This window comes from Colias croceus, chromosome Z, assembly GCF_905220415.1.
Source record: "Colias croceus chromosome Z, ilColCroc2.1".
Lineage (NCBI taxonomy): Eukaryota > Metazoa > Arthropoda > Insecta > Lepidoptera > Pieridae > Colias > Colias croceus.
In genome coordinates this window covers 12715515-12733714 of record NC_059568.1, presented here as the reverse complement: position 1 = coordinate 12733714, position 18200 = coordinate 12715515, and the positions used below count along the sequence as shown (strand labels likewise).

The 18200-nt window shown below is 34.2% G+C and overlaps 3 protein-coding genes across 5 annotated transcripts in view; 2 read left to right on the top strand and 1 right to left on the bottom strand.

Moving 5' to 3' along the window:
• Window positions 1-7078, top strand: part of LOC123704923 (ubiquitin carboxyl-terminal hydrolase 35) — a 44553-nt gene extending 37475 nt beyond the window's left edge. For all 3 annotated transcript variants that reach the window (XM_045653421.1, XM_045653422.1, XM_045653423.1), the window contains 4 exons: window positions 5244-5381; window positions 5533-5600; window positions 5904-6303; window positions 6541-7078. In XM_045653421.1, coding sequence (XP_045509377.1) covers window positions 5244-5381; window positions 5533-5600; window positions 5904-6303; window positions 6541-6952 — 1018 coding nt within the window. In that variant the 3' untranslated portion in view covers window positions 6953-7078. The remainder of the gene's footprint in view (window positions 1-5243; window positions 5382-5532; window positions 5601-5903; window positions 6304-6540) is intronic.
• A 5969-nt stretch (window positions 7079-13047) lies between these two features.
• Window positions 13048-17816, bottom strand: LOC123705414. Its single transcript, XM_045654169.1, has 5 exons — window positions 17595-17816; window positions 15145-15411; window positions 14579-14680; window positions 14082-14213; window positions 13048-13534 (listed from the first exon to the last, which is right to left on the bottom strand). The coding sequence occupies exons 2-5, from the start codon at window positions 15409-15411 to the stop codon at window positions 13451-13453; spliced, it is 585 nt and encodes a 194-aa protein (XP_045510125.1). The 5' UTR covers window positions 17595-17816; the 3' UTR covers window positions 13048-13450.
• On the top strand, window positions 15982-16582 carry LOC123705415. The gene has a single exon (XM_045654170.1). The coding sequence runs from the start codon at window positions 16068-16070 to the stop codon at window positions 16575-16577; it is 510 nt and encodes a 169-aa protein (XP_045510126.1). The 5' UTR covers window positions 15982-16067; the 3' UTR covers window positions 16578-16582.
• Window positions 17817-18200: the final 384 nt, after the last annotated feature.

Below are 18200 nucleotides of genomic sequence, written 5' to 3'. Positions count from 1 at the left end.
GGTTTTCTGCTGCTGGGTTTGATTCTCGGTGGTATTTAAGAAAAGAGAAATATCTGGGACGTGCGTCTGTTTCATACCATAATAGGACTGGAAACTTTTAATTCACGTCATTCGTATTGTCAGAAGTAACAAGCTTGAATTTATATAGGTCAGAAAAGCTATTGGTAATTCATATATATTTTAGTGCAATATTGCATGTAAATCGTGCCTCCAGAAGAGTCTGACATTATTTTTATCTAACTTTCTGTTACCTGGGTAAATCGTTAAAAATAAAGACATGACTTCTGTTGTAATTTAATTATTTAACTTACTTCTGATTATTGTTTCGATCTCATAAAGTTATGTTTGATAAAATAAGTCAACTTATAAATACATACGTATTCGCTCATATATCTAAAAATAAATCAGTAATAGTGTTATATTCATATTTTCCCTCTCGGCTTGATTGGCCATGTCGAACTATTTTTGTCTTTGATCTTTGACAAATACAAGGTATTGGTCATTATGAACACTCCGATGGCGCGTGTGAAATGCCATGTATTGATAAAGTCCGCGTTTGTGCCACGCGAAACGAGCTTCGGCATTAATGAATCGCTTTTATCCATGTCCCGCGTGCGTTTCTATTATGTTATGAATGGGCCGACTCTCATCAGGGAAATCCTCGCACAGAAGATAGCCATCAAACAGAAGCGTAATACTGTCGAATTTCGTTGAAACTACTGAACCCTCAAATCCTCTTCCAAATGGCCAAAGTCATTCCGTATGCAATAATGTTAAACCTACATTGAATTTTATTGTGATTAAATTCGAAACATATTACAATGACACAGCTTTGTTATACAAAAATCAACTTGATTATCTAATAAAGTTGTGTTACTCTGCAGAAACATACTTTTATACTCCTTATCACTCCCGAGGGCATATTTCTGGAAACAATTAAAATAATAACGTGAAATCGACTAATTATCTCTTCTACTCTATTATAATATTAACAAAGATTAAAAATCCTTATTTATTAACTGAAAAGGGGGTGCATTTATATATATCTAAAAGTTTTAACGTCGCATTCTTATTGTTTCCGACATAAATTTCGTCTAGTTTTAGTAGTTACTAGGTCTATATTGAGTTTGATTCTACGATTTTTACGTCCCACTGAAACTTCAAAAGCCTTGTTACCGCTCCCACGACCTGTCATGTAAACATTTGTAGCGGAATATTGACTGAGTTGCAGTCGTGCATCCGTAAAGTTGGACCCATACACAATTTACGTGAAAATGTTTAAAATAGATATTCCATTGGGTATTCACGTCTCACGTTCTGGAACCACAATCGACGGAGATAATATCAATTAAAATTTTGTCTGTACTTTCCTTTACAATAAACAATAAACAGAGACGCTTCAATTCTTCAACTCAATTGTAAATAACTTCATTGAAAAATAAGTCTCGAATCGTGAGAAGATAGAAATTGCACAAAATAGAAAAGAAATCCATAAGCGAGCATTAAAATTAAAATTTGCACTTTGATTCACAGCGGAGCAATATTTTCACACGAAACATTTCCGATATTCACTTTATTTTGATGATCGGATCTGTCGGTATTTTGTAATATTCGCGGCACAATCATATTTCTACCTATTGTTTGAGCCGTGCATTCGAGCACTCACAATTCTAGTTGTAGTTCATAAAGTTGTTTTGTCTTCTTTCGATTTCATAAACCTTATAGAGGTTCTAGCATTTCCCGGGGCTTTCGTAATAAAATTTCGATTAGACAGCAATCAACAGAGTGGATTCGTATGAACATTCAGAGACTGTCATTAAACAGTTTTCCCTAATGTAGCCCTGGGCTAAATATCGGTGCTGCACATTTCAGATTTACATGGGCGCAATACATGCAAACTTTAATGAACATTTAGCTTTGATCTAAGTTTGCGATAGTGGATTTGTCTTTCTTATTTCGCAGCACGTTTGTTAGGCAGAGTATATAAAACGGTGTTTGAGTTGCATAATACAATCAAATGGAAAGCTGAGCGGGCAGATAGACGTACTGTTCGACGTGCAAATAAGTTATAACTTCGCGATTAAGAATAGATGAGGCTGTAGTTTTACAAGATTAACGTTCAAGTTAGTCTTGGTTTTTAATTTAATGATATCAAAATTTTTTTATAATAAAATCCTAAATTAGTATAAAGGTACCTATTATTATACTGAACTTCACCTTAGACGGATAAATCTTTTTTAGCTTCGTTATATTGACACTGGTCTAATGATAGAAGAAAGGATAAGGAGTCCTCAAAGAAGCAGCTCGGTTTCGCTTTTAGTCCTATTTCATTCAATTTACAGAATGCATCTGTGATTTCTTATTATAAAATTCGAGAACGTAACTTTTTATTTTGATGTAGATTGGCCATTAAGTGAATAAATAGAATATATGATTTTTTTTTGCCAATAGCATTTAAAATTAAAGTAGGAATCTGCCAAAAAAGATAATATGCTAAAAAGCCATTGTAAGCTGGTGGTTGATAGAATCGATTATAAATTCTGAGGTATCAAATGAATTTTAAAACCTTCAAAAAATTCTTTTCACTCTTCCATTGAAAGGGATTGAAAACCTAAAATTGTGCGTCGAAAGCTTAACAAAGTTATATAAAATAGATCGATTTTTGTCACAAATGTTTCATCAGATGTATGTCGGTTTTATTCAGACATAATATTATCATTAATATTTCGTACCATAAAATGAAAAACGTACATCGTGGTAAACGTACATTTGTATTACCAATGATAAGATTAAAAAAATGAATAAAAATATTACTTTCCTAAAACCTATAAAATATGGATAATAATAACATGACGAATTTTAGGAGGCGATTCCAACGAATATTAATGGATAAAATTTTCTCCTGGTCAGTTTTATTTCTCTTGTTTGTTGAAATGACTTGTTTCTTCGTAATCCAGCAATCGCTGACTCGTTGCAGTTATAAATCAATTAGCAGGAGGCATTCAATCACATTTTTGACAGCTATTTATATTCTCGTGTATTGAAGTACTTGTATACAGTTTTGTATTACTTTATTAAGGTTTACACTCAAACAAAATGTTCCAACAAGAGCAGCAAACAGTTTTTGGCGGGCTGTAGCTGGGCCCACTAAACCAACAGTGTGCGGTGAATGTATGATCGGTCACAGTTATTAGCTGACATATAGCAATTTTAAACTAGTATTGGAAACGGTTCCAATATACTTTGACGATGCTGGCTTTGAGTTTGTTTCCGTTTGAATGTTTGTTGTGATGAATATGTCTACATGATAAAATGTAAGCATTATCGCGATGTTATTTGAATCATTTTTTTTGACTACACTAGGTACTTGTATGAATAGTGTTTTAATTGAATTTTCACGATTTTCAAAGCCTAACGAAGCGTGACTAATATTCAATACTGGATCGTGCTTTATATCGGATTTTCTAGACTTGCTTCAGATATCGATTTTACGCCAATGATTCAATTATTAGTTTTTGCTTTTCGTCCCTTACCTGCTGGAGCATTTTCTGACTTTTCAAACGTGGAAGTTACTAAAGCATCCACAATAGCTTTTGCTATGGATCCTCGTGGGCCATAATATGTAGATATGGCCCACGAAGGCCTTTTCATAAGAGATTTAAGCTAGACATTTAAAGATTTGAAAATATAATTTGAAATGCTATCTTTGAATCCTATTATTCAATTTACTTGATTGGACGGTATACGAGTACTATCGATCGGTATTTCATAATTACGAATTTGCACTTCAAAACTTTGATACAAAATTATGTGAGTAAGCTTAGCTTATACTCTTTTTGCATAAAATTTTACAATCTCATTTAATTAAAACAAATTAAATAAATATATAGAATTCAACTTTTATGTTCTATAGGTTAGACAATTTTAGCAGTCAATTTCTTAATTACGACCAGTCTGAATATTATATATTATATAAAAATATCAATATATTTTTTTTATATCATAAAAGTATATTTTTTTTCTTTGAAATTATCGCTTTTACTATTGAATGCTTATTATTCTGTAGAACAGTATCCTAGCTATCTTATACACGTGTCTGACTGAAGTCGTTATATTCCACTTACGTACCTAATAAAGCATCCTCCAAAAAATTGCGTCTGAAATATTATTTGTTACATTTTTATGAAAATAATTGATATAATCTTATCATCAACATACTTATAGCAATTATTTTTTCAAATAATTTCCGTAAGCCTAAAATCAATATATTTATAGCAATTATTTTTCTAAATATACCTGATATATTTATTTTTCGTGTAACTCATTATTGCGCGTGAATTGTAAGTAGGCGTCGCTAAGTGAAGATTTTCCTTGAAAGGAAGCTTGTTTTTCTTATTATATATCTCTCTAGAATAAAGGGAATTCTAAGAATGTTTACAGCCCGTAGCGAATTTCCGGTGAGAAATAATAAACTGTTGCGTCCAGCGTTTGCAACGTATTTTATATTTTGAAAATGTCTGGAAATACCCTTTAAAACAAAGCAAATTAACAAGCGTTTTACAAGGGAAAAAAGAAAACTAATATGGCTGTTTGCGAAGTTATAAATAAATGGAGATAACATTAATTTCATACAAGCAATCTGACCCGGCATCGCTTTGTGGTATTATATTTCAACGGTTGAAGTGCCCGAAGTGTAGATTTTTTGTTATTTGTTGTTTTTCTTGATTAGTGAATAAAGCAGCGGGAAGAAGAAATGACTGAGAAAAAATTAAAAGAAATTGAATATGGAGGATTCAGTTATTAAATACTCTTAGGTGGATTAAATTTCTTGACAACTATTAAAACTTTTTGATGTCTTATATTTGTAGAATTCTTTCAGCTATTTTAGTTATAGATGAGAGTAATATGATACCCTCTTATTTCTGTGAAAAATGTATTTTAATAGCCTTAGATCTTGTACGTTTATGTTCATGTTTATCTACTTTGTAGGTATTATTATACCGATTTAGTTCGCAGAATACTTCTTAGATATTATGAAGATTTTTCTACCTAGGTCGAAGAGTTTATATCTAGGTAGTATTCTTAGAACTTTACATTTCCAATGTAAATACAAATCCAATATTGCGTTCAAATAAATAGAAAATATAACGACGAGTCTCACAAACTTGTTAGTTATTCAAGCTCAGCGATTCTTTACGAGGATAAGCTTGAAGCGTATTGAATTGGAGGTAATATATTTCCAGTTACCTGTTCGAGTTGCTGCAATCTTACGAGCACAGCTCCGATCGGAACTTCGACTACACGCACCCGGCAGTGTTGAATGCGAACCGTTTTCGCTTCATCCACCCGCACGCTCAGGCTTTGCCGTCTTGTCACTACAGGTAATTAGTTAATTAACTGCTACATATTATTATGTTTGACTTCTATACGTTACATGTAAACATGGTAATGTTTCATGAATTGCATCTAGATGGATTTTAATTATATGACGTATTTCTATACACTTCAATGAATTAACATTTTCTTTTATAGCGAAGAGCATTCGGAACCGAATCGCTCTCGTCGCTCCTGCTCGCCCCGGCCCGGCAGCAGCACCGCTGGTAGGTTTTCCTGAACTTGATTTAATTAAGGGCCAATTAATACAAAAGTTATTCTTGTGTTTGATTTTACGTGAGTAATTATACACTTAGAAATTAAAGATTATAACGGATTTTAAACTCGATTTGTTTATATTACTATCCCTAAGTTTCGCACAATTTGCAGCGAGCGACTCCTCGTGACCGTTGCGTGTTGAAAATCCTTAATTTCTAAACAAAAGTTATTTTTATAATTCGAATCGAATTTTGTACATATTTTGTTTAGATGTAACCGTAATTTTATAGTAACCGTGTGTGGTATTACAGCGGGATCGTGCTCGAGCGTGCTGAAGCGGGTCGGGGACGGCGATTCGATGGGCTCGCAGAGGAAGCGGTCCCGCTTGAGCGAGACGGTGTTCCTGCGGCGCGACTCGTTCGTCGACTCGATGTTCGGCGGCGTGCTGCTGACGCGCATCGAGTGCGTGCAGTGCCGCTCGTCGTCGCTCTCGCGCGACGTGTTCCGCGACCTGCAGCTCGCCTTCCCCGAGAAGCCCGAGGGCTGGCAGCACAGCGTGCAGAGCCTGCTCGAGTACTACTGCTCCAAGGAGAGCCTCACCGGCGACAACCAGTACGAGTGCAACGACTGCGGCGGCCTCCGGGACGCCGAGCGCAGCGTCATCATCGAAACGACGCCCAAGTATCTGATACTGGTGTTGAAGAACTTCAAGTGAGTTGTTAGCTTTTGGGTTAGGAGATTAAGAATGTTTTTTTTAATAAATTTACATTTTGTTTGGGATTCAATGATTAAGTATAATCGATTTTGAAAATAAATGAGGTTATTCAATAAAACAACTACATATTACTAAGAGATATTATAAATGTTTAATTGATCAATCTCTTAAATTTTAGATCATAGATAGTTTGTTATACGAAATGAAAGTTAACCCAGTCGTCGCATCGGCAGATTCAACGCGAAGCTGCAGGTGCAGACGAAGCTGATGCTGTCGGTGCTGCACAACATGACGATCACGCTGCCGACGGTGCGGTCGCAGCAGGACCACTCGTCGTACGTGCTGTTCGCGGCCGTGATCCACGCGGGCACCACGCTCGACTCGGGCCACTACTACACGCTGGCCAAGGACCGCGACCAGTGGTTCATGTACAACGACGACGTGGTGACGGTCGCGGACGAGATGGAGCTGAGCAAGCTGAACCGCGCCAGCACGCCGTACATCCTGTTCTACCGGCGCACCGACGTGGAGGAGGGCGCCGCGCCCGCGCTGGACCAGCTGCCGCCGCGCGTGCAGGAGACCGTGCTGGCGCACAACAAGGAGTACGTCGAGACCGTGCGCAACCTGTGCCGCACGCGCCCATGACGGTTAAGGTCCGACAAGTTCGTCGACTTCTCCGTGCTGGACTACGTCGACTCGGAGTGAGCGGCCCCGGATTCCGGCTCACCAAGGCGGCGCCCCCACGCTATTTTTTGTTCGAAGCTTTTTCGGTGCCCGTAATGCACCGCGCGTGCCGCCTTCCCCACTTAGTGTTACGTGAACACGTTTCCGTCTCGCCGGTTCGATCCCGAGACTATATGTTAGATGTATTGTAAGCCGTTCCGACGGATTGGTGCCATGTTAAGTCGATCGTCAAACAATACCAACTTAAATGCGAGCGGGAACATGTTCTTTTCCACATATTCTTATTAAAATAATATGTCGGAATATTAACAAGTGTAGTATAGGCGCAACAATTTAAGAACACGGGTATGTAATACCCGATCACATGATAGATTTCTCTTTCAACCGTATTATCATCAATAGATCTCGCTCGCACACCGGCGCCGGCCAGTAAGCCGACGATCGAGGTTCGAATACAAACTTAGTATAGACATGGCGCATTCGGGTTATACAGGGTGTCCCAAAAAGTAGTGATAAACGGAAGCTGGGAGGTAGAGGACCTAGAGGGCTATCCGAATCACCCCCATGTATGTTATGCGATTTTTCGTATTTTCGGAGTTATGACGTTTTTTTCAATTTTTCATCTATCGCCGAGTACAATGATATTTTTACTCATGGTGACGTCAATTATTGGGTTATTTTAAAAATGTCTGGTAATTAAACACTTATTTATTGATTTTAATTTGGTTATAATTATCATCATGTTAATAAAAATTATGTACTTACCACATTTAGATTTAAATTTTTCGATTGAAGCCTTCTGAATAATAAAATGAAATTTTTAGGGTACCTGATAGATAGAGCAAGTTTTTAAAAGCTAAATGGAAAACTTTTTTTAAGTGATTTTATTTTTTTATGGGCCCTTGAAGTTGTGAACATACTGGGTAATTTTATCTTTCTTGGCATTTAATTCTTTTTTTTTAATTCCATTCGAAGATCTAACGATAGTAAATGTTACCATTCTGAATTGGCCTATCTTTCAGCTTAGAACACAAAAAAATCAAGCATCTAGTGCGATAATTCACGTCACCATAAATAAAAATCTCATCGTACTCAGCGATACATGAAAAATTGAAAAAAATGTCGTAACTCCGAAAATACGAAAAATCGCATGACATACATAGGGGTGATTTGGATAGCCCTCTAGGTCCTCTACCTCCCAGCTTCCGTTTATCACTACTTTTTGGGACATCCTGTATATACCCGATCATAACCATCTTTTATTATGTTTTATGTTTCAAACCGTCACGGGTAAGGCTTAATTACATTGGCACCTGTATTATATGGTGAATATTTAGAGATATTATAAATGTATCACAATACCTATGAGTAGATTTAGAAATATGTTATGTATTATATTAATAGAACTAGATGTACATTTTTGTTTTTGTTTTTGAATTATTTTTATAATACAGTGAAACCTGGTTAAGTGAGACATCAAGGGACCTGCAATGTCGTTTCACTTATAGAGGTATTCCACTTACCCAGTGTCTCAGATATACAGGTATAAATAAATATCTGTCTCATTTACAGAGGGTTCCATTAATAGAGGTGAGAATACAGATTCATAAACGGATATTAACTTCAGTTTTTCACGTGATGATAAAGATTGTAGCTTTCGTTTTGACATTTTTCAAATAAATATCTGTATGATAGTAAAGCGGAACTAAAACTGAAGGTAATTGAAGCTCAAAATTTGTACTTACGTACTTGGAATTATAGTCGAGACAATTTAATAGGCAACATTTGACGTCTATCAATTTTATCTTCATAGGGTAGTAACCTGCTTAAAAACATCGATTAAAGTGAATTAATCGATACGGACTTGAAACATTTGTCAATCGAACTTGAAACACATGTCAATAATTTATGATAATTTTTATTCCCAAGTAATCAATGCATTCGATTCTAGATGACAGATTTCGATATTTAGAGTAACGTCTCTGGTATTTAAAAAGAAAAAAGGTTTATTGACACAAAATTGTAGCGACGTCAGTTCTTTGAATCAGAAATTGTTTATTATGTTTAGAATGGTTTATCAGTAAAATCAAATCCTAAAATTACTTGTATCGGTCATTATTATTATAAATATGTAATCATAATTGAAAAAAGTTAAGCAAATGTGCAGTTCTAACAAAACGAAATATCATATTGTTATTCTATGTCGTCGTTACTAGGTTACGTTGTTGAATTTTGTTGAACTGTCAAATGTTGCCTATTAAAATGGCTCTACTATACGTGTGGAATTTGTGGGTAGAATAAGAATCAGTAAACAAACAATGTTATCTCAGTTACAGAGGTTTATGCATATAAAATTTACTCGCTGTCTCAGTTATAGAGGTAACTATGACGATAAATCGAAAGAACAAATCCCAGATATAGAGGTTTACCTCGTCTCACTAATAGAGGTAATTCAGTGCCAAAGTGTTGGGACCTCAGCATGAGTTACAGTTATGGAGGTTTCTCACTTATCCAGGTCCCACTTAACCAAGTTTCACTGTATATATCCAACTCGTTTCGTGTAATTACAATTATTATAGATAATAAAACTAGTAGTCTATAATATTTAATTACTAACTATAATTATATTATTCATTGTCATGTTTGCTGGGAAAACATAATCCATTTCTTCCATAAGGGAATAGTTTTGGGGTTTATTCTAATTTTACTTTATTGTATAAATATGTGGTTTTTAAAAATGAAATGTTTATCGTTAAGTTGCACGGCATTTACTGCCGTCGATGATTTGATACTCGGTATGGTTTATTTTAAAAACACTATGAAGTTGAAATAGAAAAATATATTTATATTATTTCGTACATACGATTTTACAAGAAAAATGAATTTTGTGAAAATGGATTTATCAATAAGTTCGCGGATATTTTCTTTAGTGTATTCATCATTACAGCAGAGAAGTTTTATAATAACAAACAAAATAATATACTTGAATGTGATTTCTTAAGCAAAATTTGTATGTTATTCATTTTCCTTCCCCGCCTTTATTGCTTTGCGTAATTTTTTATTGCAACTTATTAGATTTTTTATGCTAAAATATTTTATATATATGTATGACTGAAAGTTATCTTCATAATTAAATAAAAAAGCAAAGAACTTTCGTTCATAAGTGGATCTTGTGCACGCGCTCGCAATTGATATTTATTTTTATTATGCATACTTACATAAAAATATATATTTCTTATGCTTCTATATCTCAAATAAATAAGGCGAAAGGCGAGTATTGTATTCATGTTGGTTGTTCAGTCGTGCAAAAGTGATAATGTAGATTATAGAAAATGCTATGCAAATTGTGAAGTGTGTCTAATGTTTAATTAGCTATTGCGATGGTATATAAAATTTCTCTATGTGTTTTATGTCGAAAAGATTCCAATTAACAATGAACACTGCATAATGCATTAGCCTTACAACTCGACCAAGCTAAGCACCTCGTTGGAATGCTCCCACGAGGTGCAAACTGCAAACAAAACAATAAGCGCGAAGTAAAATCTAACAAATATTTGTTTACTTTTTTTAAGTCATAGTGAATCCTTTTTTGAAAACCGTACATGAGCGTCAATGTGACGTAATCGACGCGAGGTGCTAACTTAGCTTGGTCGAGTTGTACATCATTTATCCTACAATAATATTATAAATGCGAAAGTTTGTGAGGATGGATGTATGTATGTTTGTTACTCTTTCATGCAAATATTGCCACACTTTTGTCCCTTTCTCTGTTTTTGTATTTATTTTCTTTTATTATATCTGTTGTTGGCCTTTAGTAAATAAATTATTTCTTTCTTTCTTTCTTTCTTTCAAATACTACTGAACTGATTACAAGCACACATAGAGGGTAATTTGGATTAACACATAGGATAGGTTTCATTCCGGAAACCCGGGGTCCAAAGAAGGGAACAATGCGGAATTTTTCTGTGAAAACGCGGGCGAAGCCGCGGCGGAAAGCTAGTAGTAGTAATTTTTTCTATGCTCAAAAATGTTTTATCAAAAGTTTGTGAAGATGTAAGTATGTTTATCCCTCTTTCACGGGAAATCCACTGAACGGATTTCGATGATACTTAACAGTGATGTTATTTATTTACCAGAATAACACATGCTATAGAAATATACTTGATTTTGCCCGCGGGTGAAATGTGCCAAGCGGCACATTTACTGATACATTTTAGCGAAATTTTTGAATAATGTATATTTTCAAGTTCTTATTTATAATTAATATAACTTCAAATACCTAAAATAATAAATTTGCAATTCCAGTAACAAAAAAGTTTCCATCTATTACATAAACATGTATTATTATATTATTCTTTTATTCGACGCGTTTCTAGTGCAGTTACCAAACCATTATCTGGGTCCACACCGGACGATCCACCGCAATCCAAAGATGCGGGCGGTGTGGACGTGCCGCGCGCGATCCATGCGTGTAATTTCACTTACTTGGATGACATTTTAATTATACTAAATAAAAAATTACGTATGACACCCATTTAACAACGAATAAAACGTCTTGTAATAAAAATATTGTGTCTGATGGATCTATCTAAAGGCAAAAGATTAAAAATTACGCGTTAAAAAATGACTAAAGTTATGTATATCTTCCTGTGTAGATATAAACGCAACCACTACCGCCAGCCAGACAGCCCGGGCTCTAACCGAAATAGCAAGAGAAACAGCATATCAAAAACCCAACTATACTAAAATGACTTTTTTTAAAACGTTGGTAGCTCCCGTACCATTATATTATGTTCTTTTAATTTTTTGAAATAACTATCCTATTTAGCAGAGTCCTTGGCAGAGTCCTTAGAATGTTTGTATTTGTGACATTGATGTTATTCATCATTAAAGAAACGGAACGGTATTTAAATATTGTATTTAAAATGTGTTGGTAGGCGTGTTTTATTAGCAAATTGTTACGATACTTTGTTGTACTGTTGCACAATGCATTATTCGTATCTACTATTACAAAATTATAATCTGTTGTCAACATATTATCGCTAACGAAATTGAACTGTACCTAGATGATAGATATTTTCTTAGGATATTTTATTAAAAACTGAACGAACTCTTTATTTAATGATTTTGATGCGGGTTTTTTATCGGGAATTTTTAACTATAAAGTAGGTATAAAGATAACATACATAATAGCGTCCGTGCGAAGCCGGAGAGCTATCATCTAGTAGATATTTAACAAGGATGTCTACATATATTTTCAGCAGAAAACTTTTAGACCAATTTAGATAATTTTATAAATATAAATAGATGGGACTATAGCCGATAGACTAATATAACATTGGAAAATAAAAAACTATTCATAATTTATGAAACCTTGAAACGCGATAAATATATAATTTTAAATATTTACTAATTCTTTTCTTGTTTGTGACCCCGTCTAAAGGGCCATAGGGTTGACACTGGCTGCCTACTTGTAGATTTTGCGTTATGAAATAATGTAGTTTTCTGTTACCTTCTTAGAGCTTATAAGTTCAAGATCGTGTATTACAAAAAAACTACTATCCATACTAATATTATAAATGCGAAAGTAACTCTGTCTGTCTGTCTGTCTGTTACTCAATCACGCCTAAACCACTGAACCAATTTGCATGAAATTTGGTATGGAGATATTGTGGGAGATATTTTGTTACCCGAGAAAGGACATAGGCTACTTTTTATTGCGAAATATATACCACGGGCGAAGCCGGGGCGGACCGCTAGTAATATTATAAATGCGAAAGTAACTCTGTCTGTCTGTCTGTTACGCTTTCCCGCAAACCTCTCAACAGATTTTTATGACATTTGTCACAGACAATCTTTAGACCCTGAAAAAGAACATGGGCTACCTTTTATTGCGAAATATGTACCACGGGCGAAGCCGGGGTGGACCGCTAGTTATAGATAAAATGAGACAGTAAACCATTTTTTTTTAGTTTATAGCTTGAGTATATTGGTTTATTGTTTATAGTAATGTTATCACAAATTAAAGTACACAGGTATGTATTAAATAAAAAATGTTTCAGTTAAATCGTTTATATTACGTATAAAATTTTGTACATTTTACCAACTTACATTTTAATCGTTTTATTTTGATAATGTATGTTTTTAAATTATTCCCACATAGATTATGGCGTGTTTAATTAATAATAGTTGCGCATTCTTAAAAATAATCAACACGTTATTTCAATTTCGCAAGAGCATATTTAAAACTTGGCTAAAATAGTGTAAATAATTATCTAATTTTCAATTTGCGTGTAGCTAATATATATATAATAGGTTGACGAATATGTACCTATTAACTAAATCCATTCGTAACGATTTGTGATAATAGTCATTTACTTAAAATTAAATGAAGGGAAGAATAACCAACCATTACTTAACTATTATTTACAAAATATGTATATAACAAACAATTAATGTTTATAACCCTACAAGTTTACCACCAAATGCGTTAAGTTTTTCGGATGCTGTTCGCGTTATTGATCTCAATATCGATCCAGGTACCTGAAAAAATAAAGATATAAGTAGGTACATATACGTACAGTGCTAATGCATACATTTTATGACTTGTGTAAATTTACATTTTGTATAAAATTATTTAAGCCTGCCTCGAAAACGACGGGAAGAGTCTTGAGTGTTCTTAGCTATGTTCGATGTAAATCGGTCAAAGAAGCCGTGCTCCTCCTCAAAATGGAGGATTAAATATTGTTTCACAACTGCCCCCATATCCATATGGGTATCAAATGTAAGGACTTCATAAGTAGAATCCATACTAATATTATAAATGCGAAAGTAACTGTCTGTCTGACTGTTATTCAATCACGCCTAAACTACTGAACCAATTTGCATGAAATTTGGTATGGAGATATATTGATACCTGAGAAAGGACAAATAAACAATTTTGATTTTTTTGATTTTTGAGAAAGGACATAGGCTACCTTTTATTGCGAAATATGTACCACGGGTGAAGCCGGGGCGGACCTCTAGTACTATATATTATAATACATAATGAAGTCGGGGCTTTGTAAATGTTTAATTAAATTTTACTTACAGCTATTAACGAATTGATGAAATTTGAAATGCTCTCAGCGCCTCCGACGATTGCGCGGCCTGCACTAGCGAATTTGTCACCGTCGTTTCCATACTTTTCCTCTTCTTTTATCGTGTCTACGATTGGTTTTGGCTGTTTAAAAAAAGTGTATTATTAAATATTTTTGTAAGAACGGTTAAAATTATGTGTAATATAATATGGTAACATGTAGGTTACGTAATATGTTGACATCGTTAGGTTCAATATAGTTCAAAAAGGCTCATAATTAGACTTAAAAATAGTAACAAATAGATATCTACGTCATGTTCACCAATCATAGATTTCAAATAATTTGTTACACAGTCCTCATAGTTTATTTTATCTACATGAAATTAATAATGTAGGTCTTAGATGTAGGTATGGATTTTTAGCAAAACAATCGAAATTTTTAGGCACATAAGTATATTATGTACCTAGCTAAAAACAATAGTTATTATATTATTAGTATAGGTACGTACTTGCAGTAGCCCTGCAGCAACATGCTGAACATTTTCTTTCACGGAGAGCGTTTTGCTTCCAAGACCTTCGTACTCCAGGTGTATGCTTGGGTCTTTCGCGATCTAAGAAATAATTTTCCATATATAAAAATGAATGAAAGCCTGGACCGATTTCGATAATTATTTTTTTGTTGTGTATGTTATTGCCAGGAGAAGGATCTTATGAAAAAAAAACTTAAGAAATTTGCCAAAATATATATATTTTTTAATTTTAAAGGAATTAAAATATTATAATTTACTAGCTGTACTATGTATTATTAATGTGATGATAAACAGCCTATGCCCTATATCCTTCCTCGATAAACGGGCTATCCAACACCACCGAAAGTATTTTTCAAATTTTTTCGTATTTTTTTTTTGTTCTTGAGATTAGCGCGTTCAACCAAACAAACTCTTCAGCTTAATAATATAAGTATAGATTTAATTTACATGGTTGTATACTGTTAAGGTAGGTCAACATCTCCGTTGTAAATTTAATATGATATTGAATGAAATGGGGAAAATTAACAGTATTCTTATTTACACACCTGTTTGTTTGGATCATTATATGGAATAGTGTCTGCTGTCTCGAATTTGTTAGAGATGAAGTTGGAGTCAAGCCTATACTTGGTGTCATCGCCAGGATGATTTTCAGCTAGCAATGGTTCTGCTAAGTGAACGTCAGCAGATTGAGCGTACGGGCCTCCGCGTCCGGGCTGGTCGTACACTGGTAGGTCGATTTTGATAGGATAGTCGACTGGTGAAGACAGCGCATTCATTGAATATATGCATAGTATAAACAGCGTTGAGTACATCTGAAATAAAAAGAGTTGTATCAACAAAGTGTATTCAGAACTTCAGTAAGCTTTACAAAATGTATTTTATAGATTTCTCTTATATGCAGACGCATTAACATTATAATATTGGATAAGTATAAATCGTTAATAATATTAATGTGCGGTGTGCAAAGCGGTATTGATAATATAAAATTAAAGCAATTTTTTTTCTATCCATTATTAATTGCGGTTAGGTGGGATAGGCTGAATCAGATTTTAGCATAAAATATTGCCTAACGTTTCGTGATTTGCGGGAGCTTAAAAAATTAAAAAAAAAAATCTTACATTTCATTCATTTTGCATTAATTGAATGGTATGTAGGTAATATTGTTGCGTTTGTGCAGCAGGGTAACTTGGATTAACACATAGGATATTATTATGTACCTTTTTTCGTTCCTAGTATAACATTTATTTTAATACAATCTGGTCTATGGCTAAGGTTATGGCTGTGGGTTATGGCCACAGTTAGGCCTTTGAAAAAATGACAACATCAGGCGTCCGTCAGGTTTGTATTTATTTAAAGTTTTCTTTTATTAGGTATGTCGTTAACCGTAGGTAACTATATCATTTCAAAAAGGAAACTATAACTAGTTACTTAGAATCTGAACACAAGGAAGTATAATAAATCAAAGAAGATGGATAATATGCCCGAAGTAACGCGTTGTTTTGGAATGTTCCCTCCAAAGTATGCTACGTATTTAATATCAATATTCGGATTGGGGATGGGTGGTACGGGAATAGCTGGAATTGTGCTTTATGGTCTGGTAGAAAAAGCCGTTACGGCATTCTTTTTCAAAAGTGACACGGCACCGGTCGATGATACAGTGAAGAAATGTGTTCTTCTAACTATTGGATTGACGTCATTGCTGCTCACTATTGCCAGTTTCCTTATGTTCTTGGGCGCTACGTCTGGCTCACCCGGCCCTCTTGCGGTGTCTATTTGGATTATATTCGCAATGGATTTGATACTTATAGGGCTCTCTATCGCTGCGCCAATGTCCTGCTTCTTCATGGAAAGTACATGTGTCGTGAAGAAACTGTCGACTACTGTTTTGGTCCTTTGTTTTCTGGTAATCACTGTTTTTTTAGAAGTATGGCTCTATTTCATGGTCGTTGCTAATGCTTATCTGAATGAAATTGCGTGAGAATATTTGTGTACGAACAGCAATAAACAATAGTTAAAACTTTGTGTTTTTAGTTAATCGATTATTAAATTATAGATGCACGCATTTCTTACTTATTATTTATTAAATGTGCATTTTTGTAATGGTAGATTCAATATATATGTCGTTATTATTTAAGTTTAAATAAAGACCTATTAATTTAATTATTGTTCACTTATAATATACTTACCTAACATGCCTAAAACTTACCTACTACTGCAGTTCCTAATGCTTTTTCAAGCAGATTAATAACAAAAAAAAAATTACACATGATAAAAGCGGTGACCCCATAAAATAGGTAACCCTGAATTGTCTGTACTATTTTTTCCTATTTTTTCAATGGTGATTCAGAGGATAATAATAATTTAAAGTAATTACTTAATCAAATAATGAGTGTTCATAAGGCCAACGTGATCGTAATGATGTTACCCTAAGCAGAAATACAGTTATTATTCTTGTAGTTATCAAAATAGTTAACCGATTTTTTGATATTATCAAAATCAGTATATTAGATATACCTGAAAAATATAGCTGATGGATAAAATATGTAAACTGAATTATCTCTGAGGTTTTTAACAGCAGGTTGGTTACTTGGTTAGTAGACGTAAGTAAGGTTAGTAGTACCTACAATATATTGTATATATGCAAAGTGTATGTTAGTTAACAGACCGTGATATTTTAGCTTCAATAGCAACTAACAAAGTATTGCATAAAAACAAGTCACACCGCAGTAGGAATATAATATTTAGTTTCGGTAAAAACCTGCGAATTCGGGCTTTTAAAAATTACTGAGCAGTGCGCACCATAGAAAGGGGGCTGTGCATTTAATTAAAATTTCCATAATTGTTATAACTTAAATTACTTATGTAATTCATACTACAACGTTTCGTTACATTTAAATAAGTTATACTTACTTAAATAATTATCCTTTTATAAAATCGCAATTAAACTTAAACATAAAGTTATTTACAAAAGAAAGTAATAATCTTTTTAACTTACCTTATTAAATATACGCACTTAAATTTGGCATTAAAACTTGTCCAGTGGTTCGCGTCTACTGCGATTAAGTAACAGAGTCGACTAACATCTGATGGCAAGTGGTGGTCGAGACCCGTCGACTTTCACGTGTTACGTCACTAAAGCCTTGGCACTTGAGCCAATGTGGTATCTGGTTAAGGATTCCCAGATATCGTAATGTGTCTATTACAAACGTGTCACGCTTGCAGTGAATAATACATGTGTCTACGTGACTAAGGGTCAAGATAGGCGACTGTTGGCGATTGACGAAATTATAGGCTTAGGTAGGAATCTTCAATTACTTACGAGAACTATTTTAAAGGGTCTGTCTCTGTTTGTAGGTAGAGGCTCTGGGTATAGGCAATAGGTAATATGATTATCGGTCATTCCCCGGGAATAGTTATTTTGAAAATATGTAATATTTACAGTATAAGAGAGACCACTTCTACTACCTACCTATTTAGTGCATTGGTTAGTGATAAAACTATTCAAGTGAGAGTCTGGTTCGATCTCCTGTGTGTCTGAAGCTGGGGAATTTCAGGAGCCTATAATATACTATGTAAATGTAGGTACATATAAAATTAAGAA

What these genes read in the sequence shown, in the direction of transcription:
- LOC123705414 (XM_045654169.1), bottom strand. Translation starts at nt 15,411, where the DNA reads ATGTACTCAACGCTGTTTATACTATGCATATATTCAATGAATGCGCTG. An exon ending in ATAATGATCCAAACAAACAG is followed by an intron (nt 14,681 to 15,144) that starts GTGTGTAAATAA and finishes ATTATTTCTTAG; the next exon opens with ATCGCGAAAGACCCAAGCAT. An exon ending in TCATCAATTCGTTAATAGCT is followed by an intron (nt 13,535 to 14,081) that starts GTAAGTAAAATT and finishes TTATTTTTTCAG; the next exon opens with GTACCTGGATCGATATTGAG.
- LOC123705415 (XM_045654170.1), top strand. Translation starts at nt 16,068, where the DNA reads ATGGATAATATGCCCGAAGTAACGCGTTGTTTTGGAATGTTCCCTCCA.